At 40.4% G+C, this 19,940-nt stretch overlaps 2 protein-coding genes across 4 annotated transcripts in view; one reads left to right on the top strand and one right to left on the bottom strand.

Moving 5' to 3' along the window:
- Nucleotides 1-16,101, bottom strand: part of ASAH1 (N-acylsphingosine amidohydrolase 1) — a 38,458-nt gene extending 22,357 nt beyond the window's left edge. The window contains exons 1-2 of the mRNA XM_045779366.2: nt 15,832-16,101; nt 2,109-2,155 (exon numbers count right to left, since the gene is read on the bottom strand). Of these exons, the coding sequence (XP_045635322.1) occupies nt 2,109-2,155; nt 15,832-15,909 (125 nt within the window). The 5' untranslated portion in view covers nt 15,910-16,101. The remainder of the gene's footprint in view (nt 1-2,108; nt 2,156-15,831) is intronic.
- A 143-nt stretch (nt 16,102-16,244) lies between these two features.
- The window catches only part of LOC123780432 (uncharacterized), a 76,968-nt gene continuing 73,272 nt past the window's right edge, over nt 16,245-19,940 (top strand). For all 3 annotated transcript variants that reach the window (XR_006776410.2, XR_006776409.2, XM_087856446.1), the window contains exon 1: nt 16,245-16,524. The gene's annotated coding sequence lies outside the window, so the exon portion shown is untranslated. The remainder of the gene's footprint in view (nt 16,525-19,940) is intronic.

Below are 19,940 nucleotides of genomic sequence, written 5' to 3'. Positions count from 1 at the left end.
TCCAAAATGTACTAGATGTCATACTTTTGCCAGCTGCTCTATTAATAAGGTTCTTGGGCGTACCAGAGTTGACTCCCTGGAGGCCAAACAAAACCACCTCACTGGTATTTCCACCAAAAATGCTGCTCTCAAGGAGACCAATAGCCAAACCTCTGTCACGGTCCAAACGGATGTTCTCCCAGATAATTATTTAGAAAAACTGGGAAGAGATACCCAACAACTGACTCTAGAGAGGGAGAAACGATATTGAAAACCTAATTATTGTTGGCTTGATAAAAAGAGACTCTGGTTTGGACCAAACAGTCTGGCCCTACCAGAAATTCTAAAATTCCCATTACTTACATGCATTTAACTAACAAAGTGTTAGTACATACCTGTATTGTATGCTTACAAATGCACTGTGTGTGCTCTTGGCAATATTCACTATTCTTTCCATCGTCTCTTTAAGCAGAGACTTCCAGGAGGCATAGATGAGTCTATGTTTGCCTTCAGAGGGAACACCTCTCTCCTAAGTTGGAATCAGTGCCAATAAATATTTCAGTTGGCTACTTTCAGACCGAGAGTCCTAGTTTAGAGCCATCATACGATTTGAAGTTCTGTTACTTCTTCTGTTTTGTATAATTATTTTAAGTTTTGTATTTTGTTTCCAATCAAACTTTAAAAAAAAAACAATGTACCTAATAAGATGATGCTGGTTCAATGCTCTGAGAAAATCTCCAACACTTACGACCTCGAGAAGATACAGACTTTAGATGGGAAGTGCCTGAGTGTTCTCTACTAACCTTCCTTGTTAACTCAAACGTGGCTTTAAGTGGTTTCCAACTGTTGTGCACCTCCCTCCTTGCATAGAACATGACAAGCAGGAAAGGTCCTTCCTGGCACTGAGCGGGAAAACCACTAAATATGGAAAACCTGACTCTTGATCACTGATGCTTTCAAAGAAAGATTTTTTTATAATTAATTTCTTGAAGATTTTTTTTTTAAAGAAAGTTCCACCCCCAACATGGGGCTTGAACTTACAACCCTGCAGAAAGAAAGGAGCCTTGCAAGTTGATAGTACTTCAGATACTACTTTACTACCCCGTGAGGAAGAAGAAAGGCTTTCCCCTCTGCCCTGGCAACATCCCAGCCAATAAGACACCGCCATAACTCAGCCAATGAAAAGCCACTACGCTTCAAACGCCATTTACTCCAATAGACTTTTTTGTTTGAACAGCCTTCCGAACTTCCCCCTTTCTTCTATAAAAGAGAGTTCTCCTCTTTTGTTCTGCAGGCTTCCCTATGGTTTTGCTGTAGCTTGCTTGTCCTGGATTGCAATTCTCTGCTTTTTCCAAGTAAACCCATGTTTGCTGGTAAAATAACCAGCAGTTTTATTTCTAAGGCTAACAGGTTAAAGCTCTACTCTCCCTTCCCCGGCCGCAGCAGGCTACTTTCAGAGAGAAGGAAAGCAGGGCAAAAAAAGATTACCCTTCCATATACCTTTCTCTTCTTTTCCACATCCTGTACTCTCTAGGCTGGTGGGCTATTCTTACACTTTTCTCATAAACTCATTTAGCCACAAAAGATTTGAAAAGGCCATATACCTATATTAAAAATATTAACATTAAATGCACTAAAATATGACACTGGCCCTTCCCTTATGTTTTTTAATCCTGTTTTGTCCTTGACAGCTTTGATTATCATGCCGAGGGGTTATTTCTTGAAGGTTTCACATGTAAGACCCTACCCTTTCTTCCAATATAATCTGGTGGTTTATATTCAGGTACCACAGAAAGCCACGGTTCAGCTCTGCATTTGTCAGAATGAAAAAATCCTTGGCAGTTGACAGAATTTGCTGGAGAATGCAAATTCTTTTTCTCTCTGATTTTGATAGACTAGAAATGGGCATTTCAGTCATGGCGTATTTCAATATCTGTCCAGGGTCTTAGCAAATACATAATACACAAACCTGAAAAAAAATCTGTCTCAGAAGAAAAAAAATTTTTTGTCTCAAGATAGAAAAGATGACTTAAATTTTTCTTCATTATTGTTACTTCTATGAGATAATTACATAGGGAAAATTCTCCACAAAGACCAAAGTCAGTTTTGAACATCTGATGTTTACTCACGTTGGTCCAGAAGGAGGATAGGTTGATTTTCTGCAGTTTTCTGTCCACTAAAAAAAAAACAAAGAAAATTAAGTTTCAGAAAATAATAAACTGAACGGGAAATTTGCAAAAACAGTTAAAACTGTGTAGACAAAATCAAGCATGATTTGCCCTTTTAGATAATTTCGATACTGCTTAAAAGTCTTTTCCTCCCACCAAAAAACTTCTAAAATCTCAAACTTACAGGCATTTTCAGCCCTAATTCAATCTGTACTAGTGCTGTAATTTGGATTCTATACTGCAAACATACTGAATAAAGAAGAAATGTTAAGAAAGCAGATGGAAACGTTTATGTCAGAAAGCCTGATTTATCACTAACAGTAAACTAAATCTTGATAGAATATGATGTCAGTTGAATTCATGAGCCAACTCCATTGCAACAGAGATCTGCATCCCAAACCAGATTTTCAGGACACACTGTACAGGGCCCTTCATAATCTGGCCATATTTTACCTCCCCAGCCTCCTTTCCTGCCACTCCTCCTCCTATCATGCATGGCCACATGCAAACACATCCTCTGATCTCCGACCCTTCCCTGCCTGTGCAGGCGCTATTGCGGTGGCCTAAAATGCCTTTTCTCTACGTAATGAATTTTGGACTTTAATTTCTAAGACCCGGTTCAAATACTGTCTTTTTGTGAAGTCTTCCTCTACTTCCCATATGAAAACAGTCATTCCCTCCCCTCCATCCTCCCCGCAGCACCTGTGCACATCTCTATGACCACAGTTATGACGCTGCATTATAATTATGTGTCTCTCCCTTCACTACCCGATCCTGTGCTCCTGGAGGTGCGGATGGCTCCCAACACTGAGGCCACTCAGTGAATGAATGAATGAGACTGATTGAGGGAGAGCTGTTGAAGCTTAGTAGCAAAATAAAATCAGCTCTTAACATAAAATGGTAAAAGTCCACATGGATTTACGTTTTTATTACTAGTTCAAGATAGCAAGCATGTTTCTCTCTTTCCTTCTGTAGACCCAATATTGTAAAAAGTAAAATAATTTTTAAAAAGAAGTAGAAATCCACCATAAAGGTGGAATAGGGAAGGAAACTACTAGAACTATAGTTTGAGCTCAGAAAATACTTCTGCAGCAAATACATGTGGGAATAGAGATCTAACATCTTGTTTTAACCTTTTTTTTTAATTGAAGTACAGTTGACACGCAATGTTACATTCGTTTCAGGTATACAACATAGTGATTTCACCAACTCTGTATGTTACGCTGTGGTCACCACAGCTACCATCTGTCACCATACAATGCTTTTATAATACCACTAACTATACTCTCTATGCTGTACCTTTCACCCCTGTGACTTATTCATTCCATAACGTATTAACTTTTCACAGTAAAGAAGTGTATAATGTAACTTGACCTTACCTATGATCCAAAGATTATCTAAATAACTTTACTACAGTATAAGTTCCTCATATAAGTGCTGTTTTGTCTTGTAATTTTAGATTGAATTCGCTAAGAAACAGCACCAAGCATCAAATTATCAGAAGCTAATTCAATCATTAGAATTTAAACTCTATTTCTAAAATATTAGAATATAATATATTACATAATATACAGTATCAATGTGATAATTCAGCATCAAGATAGCAACAGCTAATCTCCAAAGCCATTCAGTGTTCAATAATGGTGTTTGAGGGTGGTTCTTGTTTGGAAAAATTTCAGCCCCTGAGTTTAGAACCACAGGAAAACTTGACTGTTGCTAACCTAAGTGCTGAGTAATACAGAAGTCTGGATATTCAGCATCTCTTTCTTATAAAAATCCACAGAAATTATAATGGTTAAGTCTACAATAGGAAAAGAAGTTCATGACTGATATTACTAGTTCATTAACACATGATAGAGTCAAATAGTCTCCACAAAGTACCTGCCAACCAGAACTGTAATAAATGACCACAAGCTTGAAATGGCTTGCATTAGTTGTACATTTGTCCAACTAAGCTCTTGCCTGCTCCACACATATTTTTCCCCCTGTTAATTGTTAGACAAAATAGCAGATTCCACTTCAGGTCTTACTGAACTACCAAGTTGTCAAGTTCTCTGAAAGCATCCTTGTCCGTAACCGTTTCACGCAGACTATTCACAGAGACTACGTTTTCAGTCTCAGACCTGACACTGATGCTTTAATAGCAATCACTGATCAGTATCAATAACTTCAGTATCAATAACTGGGAATCGATTTGCCTTGCTCTTCAGTTGATATGCCTGTGTCTACTAAAGTCCCAGGTAGTTGTTCTCACCCAAAGGCTAACCGTGCACAACAAATTTTCTCAGGACACATTTCTTCTACTGCTGCAATCAACTAGGATTTCATTAACTCACCATGGCGGAATGGTTTTCCTTGCTAACGACGAGTTACCTGAAGACTTATTTTGGCTGCAACCTCAGTTTGCTTTTTAAAATTTGGAAATAGGGGCGCCTGGGTAGCGCAGTCCTTAAAGCGTCTGCCTTCGGCTCAGGGCGTGATCCTGGCATTCAGGGATCTAGCCCCACATCAGGCTCCTCCGCTATGAGCCTGCTTCTTCCTCTCCCACTCCCCCTGCTGTGTTCCCTCTCTCACTGGCTGTCTCTGTCAAAAAAATAAATAAAATCTTTAAAAAAAAAATTTGGAAATAAATTCTGCAATAGGATACTCTGTTTTAAGTTGTCTTATTTTTCTGATCATTTCTTCCTGCAAGTCGGGAATACGGTGACGGCTGCATAACCGTGCTATGTTGATACGTACTGCCTTCCTCCAGCACAAGGCCTGATGGGCCTTATCACCTCATTAACTGCCAAGATAATCCTTACTCCACTTAGCCTCGAGAGCACATCTGAAATTCACTTTTTGTGTTTCGACACAAAAGTCTGCACTGATAACTTTTTTTTTTTAAAGACTGAAATAACACGGTACGTTGATACATGTGGCACTGAAAATGCAGTTGAGTTAAAATTGCATAACCATCACTCGAAGTGTCCCAAGCAGCAGTGAAAAGCCACAAGCGCCCTGCACACAGGCTCTGCTCAACAACTGTTGCAACGCGAGGCAGCCACAGACAGTAAGCAAATACACAAGGGTGGCAATGTGCCAATACAAATCTGCTAATGGGCACTGACATGTGAATTCCGTATAATTTTTACATGTCACGATATACTGATCTTCTCTTGATTTTTCCCTCCCAACTTTTAAAAAATGTCAACACCATTCTTCACTTGCAGGTCTTAGAAAAATGGGTGGCAGGCTGTATTGGGCCTGTTGACTGAGGTGTGCCAGCCACTGATGGAAAGCATGAACACCCCTACAAACGGTCCTTGTTCTTCCTAGATGACTTTTTCAGTTTCTTTAGAGGAAACCCTTGGAGGTGGTGTGTATGTGTGAAACAGAGAGAAGGAGAAAGAGATTGTGTGTGTTCAGTCTCCTGCCTAGTGATAATGCCATATACAGTTTGTTTTTTTAAGATTTTATTTATTTATTCGACAGAGATAGAGACAGCCAGTGAGAGAGGGAACACAGGCAGGGGGACTGGGAGAGGAAGAAGCAGGCTCCCAGCGGAGGAGCCTGATGTGGGGCTCGATCCCATAACGCCGGGATCACGCCCTGAGCCGAAGGCAGACGCCTAACCGCTGTGCCACCCAGGCGCCCCCATATGCAGTTTTGTATGCAGTCAATTACAAGAAAAATCTGCAAAGAGCACAAATACATAGAGGTTGAATATCATGCTACTAAAAAATGAATGGGTCAACCACGAAATAAAAGAGGAAATAAAAAAGTACACAGAAACAAACAAAAAGGAAAACAAAATGGTCCAAAACCTTTGGAATGCAGCAAAAGCAGTTCTAAGAGGGAAGTTTCTAGCAATGCAGGCCTACCTCAAGAAGCAAGAAAAAATCTCAAGTAAATAACCTAACAACCTAACCTTACACCTGAAGGAGCTAGAAAAAGACCAACAAACAAAACCTAAAACCAGCAGAAGGAAGGAATCATATTAAGATTAGGGCATAAATAAATGATATAAAAACTAAAAACAAACAAAAACCCAACATATCAATGAAATCAGGAGCTGGTTCTTTGAAAAAAAAATCAATAAAATTGATAAACCTCTTACCAGACTTATCAAGAAAAAAAAGAGAAAGAACTCAGATAAATAAAATCACAAATGAGATGGGAGAAATAACAACCAACACCACAGAAATACAAACAATTATAGAAGAATATTATGAAAAACTATATGTCAACAAATTGGATAACCTAGAAGAAATGGATACATGCCTAGAAACATATGAACTATCAAAACTGAAGCAGGAGGAAATACAAAATTTGAACAGCCTGATGATAACCAGCAAAGAAACTGAGTCAGTAATTAAAAAAAAAAAAAAAAAAACCAACAAAAATCCAGGACCAGATGGCTTCACAGGGAATTCTACCAAACATTAAAAGAAGCATTACTACCTATTCTCAAACTATTCTAAAAAGTAAAAGAGGAAGGAAAACTTCCAAATTCATTCTATGAGGCCAGCATTACCCTGATATCAAAACCAGATAAACCACCACAAAAAAAGGGAACTCCAGGCCAATATTCGCAATGAATACAGACGCCAAAAATCTTCAACAAAATACTAGATCCAATGATTTATTAAAAAAAGAAATCACCACGATCAAGTAGGATTTATTCCTGGGTTGCAGGGGTGGTTCAATATTCACAAATCAATCAACATGATACATCACATCAATAAGAGAAAGGATAAGAGCCATATGATCTTTTCAACAGACACACACACACAAAAGGCTATGACAAAGTACAACATCCATTCATGATAAAAACCCCCAACAAAGTAGGTTCAGAGTGAACGTACTTTAGCATAATAAAGTCCATCTATGAAAAACCCACAGCTAGCATCATCCCTAAAAGGGCAAAAACCAAGAGTTTCCCCCCCCCCCAAGGTCAGGAATGAGACAAGGATGCCCACTCTCACCACGTTTATTCAACATAGTGCTGGAAGTTCTAGCCATAAATGTCAGACAACAAAAAGTAAAATAAAAGACAACCAAATTGGTAAGGAAAAAGAAAAACTTTCAGATGATATACTATATATAAGAAACTCAAAAGATTCCAGCAAAAAACTGCTAGAACTGATAACGAATTCAGTGGCAGGATACAAAATCAATCTACGGAAATCTGTTGTATTTGTATACACCAATAATGAAGCAGCAGAAAGAGAAATTAAGAAAAAAATCCCGGGGCACCTGGGTGGCACAGCGGTTAAGCGTCTGCCTTCGGCTCAGGGCGTGATCCTGGCGTTATGGGATCGAGCCCCACATCAGGCTCCTCTGCTATGAGCCTGCTTCTTCCTCTCCCACTCCCCCTGCTTGTGTTCCCTCTCTCGCTGGCTGTCTCTATCTCTGTCGAATAAATAAATAAAATCTTTAAAAAAAAAAAAAAGAAAAGAAAAAAATCCCATTTATACTGCACCCAAAATAATAAGATATCTAGGGATACCCCTAACTAAAGAGGGAAAAGGCCTGTACTCTGAAAACCATAAAACACCAATGAAAGAAACTGAAGATGACACAAAGAAATGGAAAGGCGTTCCATCCTCATGGATTGGAAGAAGAAATGCTATTAAAATGACTATACTACCCAAAGCAATTCATACATTTAATGCAATCCCTAGCAAAATACCAATAGCATTTTTCACAGATCTAGAACAAAGAGTTCTAAAATTTGTATGGAATCACAAAAAAACCCTGAATAGCTAAAGCAATCATGAAAAAGAAAAGCAGAGCTAGAGTTATATTACAAAGCTATAGTAATCAAAACAGTATGATACCGACACAAAAAAACATACATTGATCAATGGAAAAGAATAGAAAACCCAAAATTAAACACACAACTGTATGGTCAATTCAATTTTGATAAAGCAGGAAAGAATATCCAATGGGAAAAAAAGCACAATCTTTTTAACATACGGTGTTGGGAAAACTGGACAGCAACGTGCAAAAGAATGAAACTGGACCACTTTCTTATACCACACACAAAAATAAATTTAAGATGGATTAAAGACCTAAACTTGAGATATGAAACTGTAAAAATCCTAGAAGAGAACACAGGCATTAACTTCTTTGACATTGGCTGAAGCAACTTTTTTCTACATATGTCTCCTGAGGCAAGGGAAACAAAATCTTGCCATTTGCAACCACATGGAGTTATTATGCTAAGCGAGGTAAGTCAGAGAAAGACAAATACCATATGATTTCACTCATATGTAGAATTTAAGAAACAAAACAAGAGCATAGGGGGAAAGAGAGAGAGTGAAATCAAGAAACAGACTCTTAATTATAGAGAACAAACTGATGGTTATCAGAGGGGAGGGCGCGGATTAAGGAGGGCACTGGGTGATATATGGAAGTATTGAATCCCTATACTGTACCCCTGAAATTAATATTACACTGAATGTCAGGTAGCTGGAATTAAAATAACAACAAGGGGTGCCTGGGTGGTTCACTCAGTTAATAGCCTGACTCTTGGTTTCAGCTGAGGTCATCGTCTCAGGGACATGGGATGGAGCCCCACATTGGGCTCGGTGTTCAGCAGGGAGTCTGCTTGAGATTCCCTCCTCTCCCTCTGCCCCTCCCTCACTCTTGCAAGCTCACTCTCTCTCTCTCTCAAATAAACAAAATCTTTAAAAAAAAAATGACAACAACATGTAACTGCAATGGAGGGCGCAGTATTCTAAGCTCACCTGTCCTTGTTAAGCAAAGTTAGACACTAAAAAGTAGCACTCAAGAAAGTCTTAAGTTGCAACTATGAATTTTCCACAGACATTGTTTAATAAGAGCAGTTATTAACTTCAGAAATGCAACTTTTAATCCACCATAAGATTCTTCTAAATATCAGAACTTTTGCTTGGTTTAGAATGTGATTTAATTCATAAAAATCCACCTTATGCCCTTTTACGGAATTTCAGGTTATCAGGAACTTCAGGTTCATGTTTAGGATGCAAGCCCCACCTCCATCACTGACTGAAGGTTACACAGCTGGGGAAAGAACCAGTCTCCAAAGCCCCAGTCCAGCTTCCTTCCCCGGTTCTCTCTCACATGGTTTCCCACAGAGACAGCAATAAAACCAATGCCTCAATTTAATCCCTAATAGGGAACACTCTGCATTTCCTTCAGGGCTTTTGATGATCACTAGAATCAACTCAGCAAGTAGTGCAATTCAATAACGCTCATTGGTCCCTAATAATTCTATCTGCAGGGTCTGGGTGCAACAGCCAATATAAACATCAAACGACAACACATATTTCTTTTTTTTTTTTTTTTAAGATTTTATTTATTTATTCGACAGAGACAGCCAGCGAGAGAGGGAACACAAGCAGGGGGAGTGGGAGAGGAAGAAGCAGGCTCATAGAGGAAGAGCCTGATGTGGGGCTCGATCCCATAACGCCGGAATCACGCCCTGAGCCGAAGGCAGACGCTTAACCGCTGTGCCACCCAGGTGCCCCAACGCATATTTCTTAAGAGACAATGCGAGAGACGCTAAAAGTGCTCTGTCAAGTCTTAGGGGAGAAGTCAACCTGCCCCAGAAGAGAGCAGCCTCGCCACGCCACCACGTATGTGGGAGTTGGAGGCTTATTAGATCGTGCTCTGATAATCCTGGCCGCAGTAAACAAACACCATGTGCAGACACGACCATCTGCAGAGACTCCAGCTGAAAGAGGAAAGGGCAAATGTGACTGAAATTTTGAAAGGCAGCAGTTTAAGACCAGGGTATTTCAGGTGCTCAGAAGGTATTAACACCAGAGTCATTTTAAACAGCAAGGTTAGATTTGGGGGTGGAGTGGAGACGGCTGCATTCTCACCTTCAAGGGACTCTTCTACGAGGAAAGACAGCTTCAAAACCTATGCAGTGATTTGAAATGGAATTACAACAAGGTCATTTGTTATTTAAAGTTTCTTACTATCTCCAAATTTAACTATACACAATTTTAATAACAGACAACCTTATCAAGACAGGTAAAAATTTAAATAGATGATAGGTAAAGATTATAAATAGGTGGTGGGTAGAGGTTTATACAGTTGGCTTGGCATATTGTGCCGCTTTATCTCAGGGGGAGAAAGCACGACCAACTTTGACTCTCAATCTCTTTCACTCTCTCATTTTTGCTTCCTAGGACCAGAAGAAGTGGTGAAAATCTCTGTACAGTGTTGTGTAAGCACTTTCTGGGTCAACGAATTCTCTAATTATTCTAGTCATTTGATAGGAACTTGGACCTCTTAGAAATTAAGCAGTCTTATTTCCTCCCCATTAAGAAAAACTGCAGAGCTACTGGACACACTTTATTTAGGAAAATAACACAGGAAGTGAAAATTCTTCCATTAGCAACTCAAATGATCCATGCCTAAAAGAAATGACATAACTTAACCAACTCCTCAAAATATTTGCGTCCTGCAAAGTTAGTGAGAACTTCCTTGAAATGTATGCTTCTAAGACTGTACAAAAAAGTTCAGAAAGCCCTCACGTCCTTGTCTTCTTCCCAGTCAGACAAAGGCAATGAAAGGTAATTCGAAGAAATTATATAGCCCACACCAGTATTCATACCATCACAAAAGAAGTCGAACAATTCTAGCAAGGCAATTTTAATTCTTCAATTCACCAACAACTACTTTCTAAATAAGATTTGTTTCTTAAAATGTTCTCTGCGTACAACAGAGCAAACATGTACCTACCGAGTAAGGCACATTTCTTGCATATATAACAAACTCAAATGGGCAAGCAAAGTTTGTTTTCTGACCTTTGATGGGATGGCACTCTATTAAACTAGGAATACTTAGGTGAAAGAAATGGAAATAAATCTTTCATGAGGGCTGGGACCTTTACATCTATCACTAACTCATCACCAGCATCTGGAACATAATGTGGCACACAGTAGGCCTGCAATATTTGCTGACTGAGTGAACAGATTATATCTGTGTGTTCCTTCCTTTGGAGTACTAGGGGAAAGCAGATGCAGTACAATAATATTGGCCAGGGGGCGCCTGGGTGGCTCAGACGTTAAGCTTCTGCCTTCGGCTCAGGGTGTGATCCTGGAGTTGTGGGATCGAGCCCCACGTCAGGCTCCTCCACTGGAAGCCTGCTTCTTCCTCTCCCACTCCCCCTGCTTGTGTTCCCTCTCTCTCTCTGTCAAATAAATCTTTAAAATAATAATAATAATAATAATAATAATAATAATAATAATAATAATGGCCAGGCCAGAAGGGGTGTATGTGGTTTTCAGAAACTTTGTAAAAATCATTGCTAAAAGCTGATCTAGTAGCTAAATGTCAACAGTATTATTACTCATATGAGAAGCTGATGCATAAAAATAAGTTTGATTCAGCAATTAATTACTGAGCCATTATGTTTCATTTTCATACATTTTCAGAATCTGCTCAGATTTATTACTGAAAACAGTCATCTCTCCCACTCTGCTTCCTTTCCTTCTCATCACTCCTCAGCCTACAGCAACTTATTTTTTGCTCCCAACACTGCTCAGGCCAAGGTGACTAATGACCTCCAACTACCAAGTATAATAGACATCTGACATCCCAAAGGCATCCAACACAGGGAGAACCTGCCCCACTCTCTCCTCTTTGCTTCTGCAACACTCACTGTCCCACTCTGGCTGCTGCTTTAAACTTTGCCGTTTCTTCTCTACCTGACACACACAAGTGCGGGTGCCCTAATGTTTGCCTTGTCCTCTTCTCTTTCTATGTCATCTATCTGCTCAATGTTCACTGGCTCCAATGGCTTCAAGTAGGATGCCTGTGACTCCCATCTCCCTCTTCTGAGCTCCAGTCCCAAAGGCCTCCTGGATATCCTGTTGCCACTGCAAATTCAACATAACCAGAATAAAAACGATCTTCATTCTTCCACCCCTAGCTTTTCCCTTCTTATGTTCCCAGGCAGTGATGCCACCATTCTGCCAACTGAGCACTCACCCAATCCTTCCTTCTGCTCGTTCTACCTCCTCCTTTCCTCTAGAATCATCCACTTCTCTTCCTTTTCACTGCGCCATCCTCCTGTTCATCACCCTGCACCTTGTTTTCTCCCCTAGGCTAGTCTCCTCATAACCACCCTTGCTCCCTTCCAATCCAGACTGATCTTTTTAAAGTGAAAATCCTTAACAAGGTCCACAGAGCCTTGGATGACACTGTCTTCATCTTCCTCTTCAGATATTTCTTGTGCCACTCCTGCCAGCACCGCCTTTCAGTAGGTCTTTAATATAATCAGTAATTAAGAATGATTCAGGAAGACCTTAAAATATGCTATATTCTGAAAAGCCTCAAACACAAAACGCACAGACGTTCTAAATCAATTGATTTTTGTTTGTAATTTAAAGCCAGTCCTCACTCTTCACATTTATCAAAAGTAGTTTGGAAATATCTTTTGTCACTATGTGGATACGCACGGCTTATCATATGATTCAAAGTGAAAAACTGCTTACTTTTGTCAGGGAATGGGGCCAGTATATTTCTGTGAGGTTCCAAAGGTCCTTTTCAGCCAGCATTTTCCAGATTAATAAAATATTAAGAGAGGCCCAGAACAAGGAAACCCAAATTTTTATTCTCCCATGTGGAGATGTTAAAAAACAAAACCCCACGTATATAAAAGAACACTTTAACAATTCTAGCAAGGCAATTTGAATTCTTCAATTCACCAACAACTACTTTCTAAATAAGATTTGTTTCTTAAAATGTTCTCTGCGTACAACAGAGCAAACATATACCTACTGAGTAAGGCACATTTCTTGCATATATAACAAACTCAAATGGGCAAGCAAAGTTAGTTTTCTGATCTTTGATGGGATGGCACTCTATTAAACTAGGAATACTTAGGTGAAAGAAATGGAAATAAATCTTCCATGAGGGCTGGGACCTTTACATCTATCACTAAGTCATTAACAGCATCTGGAACATAATGTGGCACACAGTAGGCCTGAAATATTTGCTGACTGAGTGAACAGATTATATCTGTGTGTTCCTTCCTTTGGAGTACTGGGGGAAAGCAGATGCAGTACAATAATGTGATGGGTAGTAAGGAGGGCACGTATTGCACGGTGCACTGGGTGTTATACGCAAGTAATGAATCATGGAACTTTACATCAAAAACTAGGGATGTACTGTATGGTGACTAACATAATAAAAAAATATTATTATTTAAAAAATAATAAAAATAAAGTTCATCTCTTTAAAAAATAATAATAATAATAATAATAATAATAATAATATTGGCCAGGGGGCGCCTGGGTGGCTCAGCCGTTAAGCGTCTGCCTTTGGCTCAGGGCGTGATCCCGGAGTTCTGGGATCGAGCCACACATCAGGCTCTTCTGCTGGGAGCCTGCTTCTTCCTCTCCCACTCCCCCTGCTTCTGTTCCCTCTCTTGCTGGCTGTCTCTCTGTCAAATAAATAAAATAAATCTTTAAAAATAATAATAATAATAATATTGGCCAGGCCAGAAGGGGTGTATGTGGATTTAACAACAAAAACTGAAAAGCCATCAAATCAGAATAACAGATAACATTCCAAATAAATAATTTTGGTTTTATGTCCTCATTTCTCTCATTTCATTAAAGACTTGTGAAAACAGCTTCCCAAACTGACACCAGTGGCTAGACTAGATTTTGACAATCACTATTCTAGATAAGAACTATTATCTTCTTGTTCTAAAGATAGCTTTTTTAGAAACTCTTGCTTGAAAAAATAAAGTATTGAGGGGAAAAAAAAAAGCATCCCCTGACATCTGAAACTGCTTAGAGGTTCATAATTAGACCACAGTATTATTACAAACTGGTATGACACTCACATCCAAGCCACTTCTGTTCCCATGCTGGATATAATCAATCTCACAGAATACCTACCTCAGTTAAGGTTACTTTGAGACATGATAAAATGAAACAAAGCAAGGCCACTTCAAGATTCTGTTTAAGCACAGACAAAAACAAGGGTATTGTGCAACCCACAAAATGCCAAACAGCCTCTTCTCTTGCTAAATGAATGATTCTTCTTTACCCAATCATAGAATTGCTTCACCTTCTAAAAGGATCCAATGTAGAGCAAACCCCCTATTCCTTGGACCTACCCCCAAATCACACAACCACAGTCCAAATTATGCAATAGGTTTTGCCAAACGCCCTTTTATTGAGAGGACCCCACAACTGCCCATGGTGTACATTCTTTCTCACTGCAAAGAGTAATAAACTCAATTTGTCCAACTACAAGTGTGTTTTCTGGTGGCCTTTCGCTGCAGGGCACTTATGGTATCAAAGTGTTAAATTCTTTTAAAATTCCCATAATTGCAACCACTTTACAGCATATTAATTCCCTACACACACTAAAGCAAACTAATTTTATTTTTTTAATAATATTTTTTTATTATATTATGTTAGTCACCATACAGTACATCCCTAGTTTTTGATGTAAAGTTCCATGATTCATTACTTGCGTATAACACCCAGGGCACCATGCAATACATGCCCTCCTTAATACCCATCACCAGCCTATCCCATTCCCCCACCTCCCTCCCCTCTGAAGCCCTCAGTTTGTTTCCCAGAGTCCATAGTCTCTCATGGTTCATTTCCCCTTCTGTTTCTTATACCCTTCCAATCCTTGTCCACATGTATACACTGTGTATTTTTCTGTTAATGAAATCACTATACATGCTATTTTATTCCGCTTTTACTTGCTTAATATTCCATCAGTTTTAGAATAACGTCCCATCATGATTTCATTCTTAGATCATTTCTCCTTAGAAAAATAAAAAAGAGAAGAGAATGCATATTTTGCTCCCACTATCAATATCCTACCCAAGCTATTCAAGACCACCTTCATCTAACCTGAGGTCAGATGCACGCAAATTCCTATATATCTGATCTGTTGGCAAAGAAAAATGGAGTCTTAATTGCTTTTAAAGAACAGAATCATGAAAGAGAACTAGACTAGGTGTCAAGAGGCCTGAGTTTAGGCATGCTTCAGTAAAAAATAGTGTAACCTCTGGCTAGACATTTCCCCACTGAACCTACTTCCTTCTCTGGCCGGTCCCCTGTCTCTTGCAGTTACCAAGTCTGGGTTCCTGTGACTTCCTTTTGAGCAAAGAGCACGGGACAGGCGATCCCATGACTCGGGGGTTAAGGCCACAGCAGCCACACCGGGGCCTGTCGGGGCTGCTCCCACTGCCCTGACTGGGGACGCCTCGGCCTTTCCCAGGGGCCTCAGAAGCCTAGGCTGCAACTTCTCCTTCAGCGCCTCGTCACCTGGCAGAGAATGCCAAAGTCATCAGGCAGTCCGTCGCTTAACTGAGTTAGGTACACAGGTCGACTGGCACTTTTTCTCTTACCAGGTCAGGATGCGCGAGCCTGGAACTGGTAGAACAAGCGCAATCACCCAAACTGGGGGTGTGCAAATCACAACCAGAATTGTACAGATTAGGATTTCCCAGAAAGCCTTTCTTGTCCCAGCTTGTACGGAATCAAGCCGGGACAGGGCTCAGCAGCCCGCACTGCACCCGCACCCCCGCACAGTATACCACCGACCCCCGGAAAGATGCTGCCCGGCACCAGCTGTTCCTCACGCCCCACCCGCCCGGCCACACTCGCACCTGCGCCGCCTCGGCGCTGCACGCCCCTCTCGGCGCGGTCCCCTAGAGCTCACTCACCGGCGGCGCCTGCTGCGCCAGGGTACAGGTTACAGCCACGGTTAGGAGGAGTAAGGTTATGCGACTCCAGCCCAGCATCGTCCCAGCCACAACTCCGCTCCAAAGGACGTGGGCAAAGGCTGCGAGACACACCACCTGGGCTCGGAGCAGGCCGCGCCCCGCCCGCCGCGTGACCAGCGACACGGGACCGCACCAAGCGAGACGGGGGAGGGGGGACGGAGGAGACGGGGCAGGAAGGATAGGACGGGGTTTTTCGGTGTTGCGGCAGGAAGAGGGAACCTTCCACGAGGGAGTGGGGAACCCCAGGATATAAATCGGCCCTCGCGTTAGGACTGCGATATTGGTAGGGCCTCCCCCCTCCCCGTGGGCAGTGGTTGGGCCGAGCCTGAGCCCCGCCCTGGTGGGTGGGGCGCAAGAACTTTTCCCCGGGTCGTGCCCGGTGGACGTCCGCGCCCACCCCAGAACCTCCTCCATTCCCGCCCGCGGGCTACACTGGGGCGGGAGGTCCCGCTCCACTCTGGGCCTGGTGCCACCTGTGCAATGTCCCCAGTCGGCCCAGGGCGATGTGTGCACTCAGGCTATCCCGTGTCAAATGTCCACGAAACGGACCGGACTCACGAGAGTCTCAAAAACACGGCGGTATAACATGGCGACCCCGACCCATCTTTGCCTTCTGAGGAGAGCAGACCTGAAGTGAGTGAGCTTGTTCGTCCAGGCCGTGGGGTCACTGGGCGGGCTCAGGTGTTAGGTACAGAGAGGGGTTGGCAGGAATCTAATACCCGGGGACACTCCAAGCGACGAATTACGCATTTAGGCACTCACCGCAGAGGTGACAAGTCTCAGAATTTAGGTTTCAGTTACTTGGACTTAAATACAGGTGAAATGACCAGGTAGAACTGCAAATTTTCCTTCACTGATGTATTCAGCCATTGAGCAGCTGTGTGTTTTCACCTAACTCATGAACCTTTAGGTTGGCAGAACTGAGCAAAACCCTGGAGGAGGGAATGTATTCAGTGTTGTTTAGCCTGCACCTGAAAAACACATGGATTTAATTGCTTGTCACTCATGCCTTCCGTGGACGTGATCACCCTGTTGGATGTTCCTTAAAGTCCAACAGGAAACCCCGCCGTCCAGATTGCACTTTCTGGTTGTGTCTCTAGGACATCCCTACTAGCATTGTTTTAGTGCTTAATGAAACTTAGCATATTATCACCAAAATCTTCATTTATTTCTTTTTTCTTGTGTGTTTGAAATTGTAATTTTACCCATTTCTGTTACTTCCTTAGAAGAATCAATCTTTTTGCTGGAGATTGGGAAATGAAAATGTTACTGGGGGGTAGGTAACAGTCTTCTTGTCAACCTTAAGATAGTTAATTTGCCAGCAAAATAAGTTTGTTCAGAATACCAGAGTAATTGCAGTCTAGGACATTCAAACTGTGCCAAGCTAGGCAAGTTGGGAGAACAAAGAAGAGGGGCTTGTTTTTTATAGAGGAAAGGTCTAAGTTGAATGCTGTTTGGATCCAGAGTCCGTTGGAGGAGAGCAAGAGTTCCCTTGTGGTGACTTCTCATTGGCTGAGTCATTGCTGGGACAGTAGGAAATCATCCTTTCTGTTACTGGGGTAGTAAAGTAAGCTACTTCTTATTGTGGAAGGTACGCTTTTTCCTGTTGGGGTCTGTAAAAGGTAGGAAGTGGTATGTGTGAGAAGTCCCCCTTCAGGGCTTCCTAACACCATTTTTTTAATAATAATTTTTTTAATTATATCATGTTAGTCACCATACAGTACATCCCTGGTTTTTGATGTAAAATTCGATGATTCATTAGTTGCGTATAACACCCAGTGCACCATGCAATTCGTGCCCTCCTTACTACCCTAACACCATTTTAAACGGGATTTCATTTGCTCATTTTCACACTCTCTTTGAGGAAGTTTGACTTTGAAACATGTCACATGATTAAAGTGGTTCCTGATTCAACACAAAGCAAGCAGGTCATAGAAATGTTCATTAATTCAAGAAATATTTACTGTCAGCCTACAATGAGCAAGCATTTCTTCAGACACTGACTGGGGTTAAGCAGGCAACAAAAAAGGAAGTCCTTCTCTCATGAGGCTTACATTCTAGATGAGAAATGGATGATAAACACAATACATAAGAAAATGTATATAGAATGTTCCAAGGTGATAAATGTTGTAGAGAAAAAGCAGTGTAAGGGGGATCAAGAGTGGGGAGAGTCACAGTGTTAAATAAGATGGACAGGATTGGTAGGCATTACTGAGAAAGTGAAGTCTAAGCAGAGACTGAAGGAGGTGAGAGAGTTCTCCTGGCGGATGTCTAAGGAAGTGTTCCAGGCAGAGGGAGCAGCTGGGAGGAAGGCTTAAAAAAGAGAATGCCTGGCATGTTTGGCTACAGCAAGGAAGTCAGTGTAGGTAGAGCAGAAGTAAGAAAGGGAAAAGAAGCAGATGAAGTCCCAGTGGAAAGGGTAGTAAGGCAGATTACATAGGCCATTACAAGCCATTGTAAAAGGCTTCACTCTGTGAATATATTGAATTATCTTGGACCTTAAAATCAGTGTGCAAACGTAGAGGATTCCCATCTTTTAGTATATAAATAGCTACTTGGTTTGAAGATCATTCACTTTAAATACTACTGAGGGCACTTTAAACATGTCACCAAGCATATTTTTTTCCTCTTTGGGAGGATGTCTGTTGATGGTTAAGTGGTCTAGCAAAATCAGAGTCTTCATGCAGAAAAAAAATTATGTCAACTGGCATAATATTCTTAGGCACAGTTTTCACACAATTTTGCATTCAACTTTCAAAGGCCTTTTATATACTGTTGATTGTTTTCAAATTAAAAAAATTTAAATCTATTTTTCCAAAATATACCATTTTATACATTTTTTTCTTAGACATAATTTTTCCTACTCTATTCTTAAGTACTAGAAATGTACAGAAAGTCAAGGTGAGGCATGTGGTTATAGGAAACTTTGCCATGCTTTATGGCATACTGACATATTCACAGAAAATGAATATGTATTCATTGTTATATTTAAATGTTTAATTTAAATTACAAATAAATGACCATGTTGGTGGGAAGGGTGATTCAAATACTATCTTCACAACAAGCATCAAGATTAAGACTTGGATAACCTGTTTAGTATGCAAGACTCAGCATCAGTAATCAAATTGTTTATCAGAATAGCTGAAGTTCTTGGCAAGCTGTGGACCTTTTTAAATCTCCTACTAACATTCCCAGGTTTCTGAGGTGGAGCCTTGATTTAAAATCATTGCAATCTAACCACCCCACCCTACATGAACTCTACTGCACATAACACCACATTACTCAGAACAGGTATGGCTTGCTTCAATAAAACTGAATATTCAAAAATTCAAGAAACATAATGTTTCAGTTCAAAAAATAAACCTTTTACCTGAAATATTTACCAGTGAGTTGTTTAATTTTAAAAAGGGCTTACTATATTTAAAACATAATCTGAGTCTCTAAACTTAGACTATTGTCCATCTTTTCAGGTAGGACTCTAGAGAATAAAAAATGTGAAAAATGGGAAGTCAGAGGTCATGCAAAATTGTTACACAATACTTTTCCTCCAATAACTTTATCACACTAAAAAGATTTTACTTGCTTTATGTTTTACTCGTATATAGAAGGGCCTGTTAAATCATTACATTCAGCTCAAGGCATTCTGTTACACAACTACAAACTCAGTGCTCACATTGAATCTAATTGTCCTTTCTTATATAATTTCAAAGTAAAATAATTATCTTAATTATCCTTCACTTTGCAATTATCTTTGTTTCTTTGTGAAATATTTTTGATGTCTTACTGAATCTCTGACACCTCAGGCATGTTAGTTTGAAGAGCCACTTAAAAAATCTTTTTGTCCTATTTCCACTTTCTTTGATAAGACATAATTCTGACCTGAAAATTACTTAATTGAGCTCAAATCCAATAATCTCTACTTTTGTTGTTGTTTTTATTTCATATTCTTATATAGTTCCCTTTTACGTAAACCCTTATAGATACCTATTTAATGTTCCTGCCAATTGTTTCTCATAAGTTTATGGTAAATTCGTGTATTCTCTCAATAC

The sequence above is a fragment of the Ursus americanus genome, chromosome 27, assembly GCF_024610735.1.
Source record: "Ursus americanus isolate L20-20 chromosome 27, mUrsAme1.1.p, whole genome shotgun sequence".
In the NCBI taxonomy this organism is placed as follows: domain Eukaryota; kingdom Metazoa; phylum Chordata; class Mammalia; order Carnivora; family Ursidae; genus Ursus; species Ursus americanus.
This window is presented reverse-complemented; position numbering and strand designations above follow the sequence as displayed.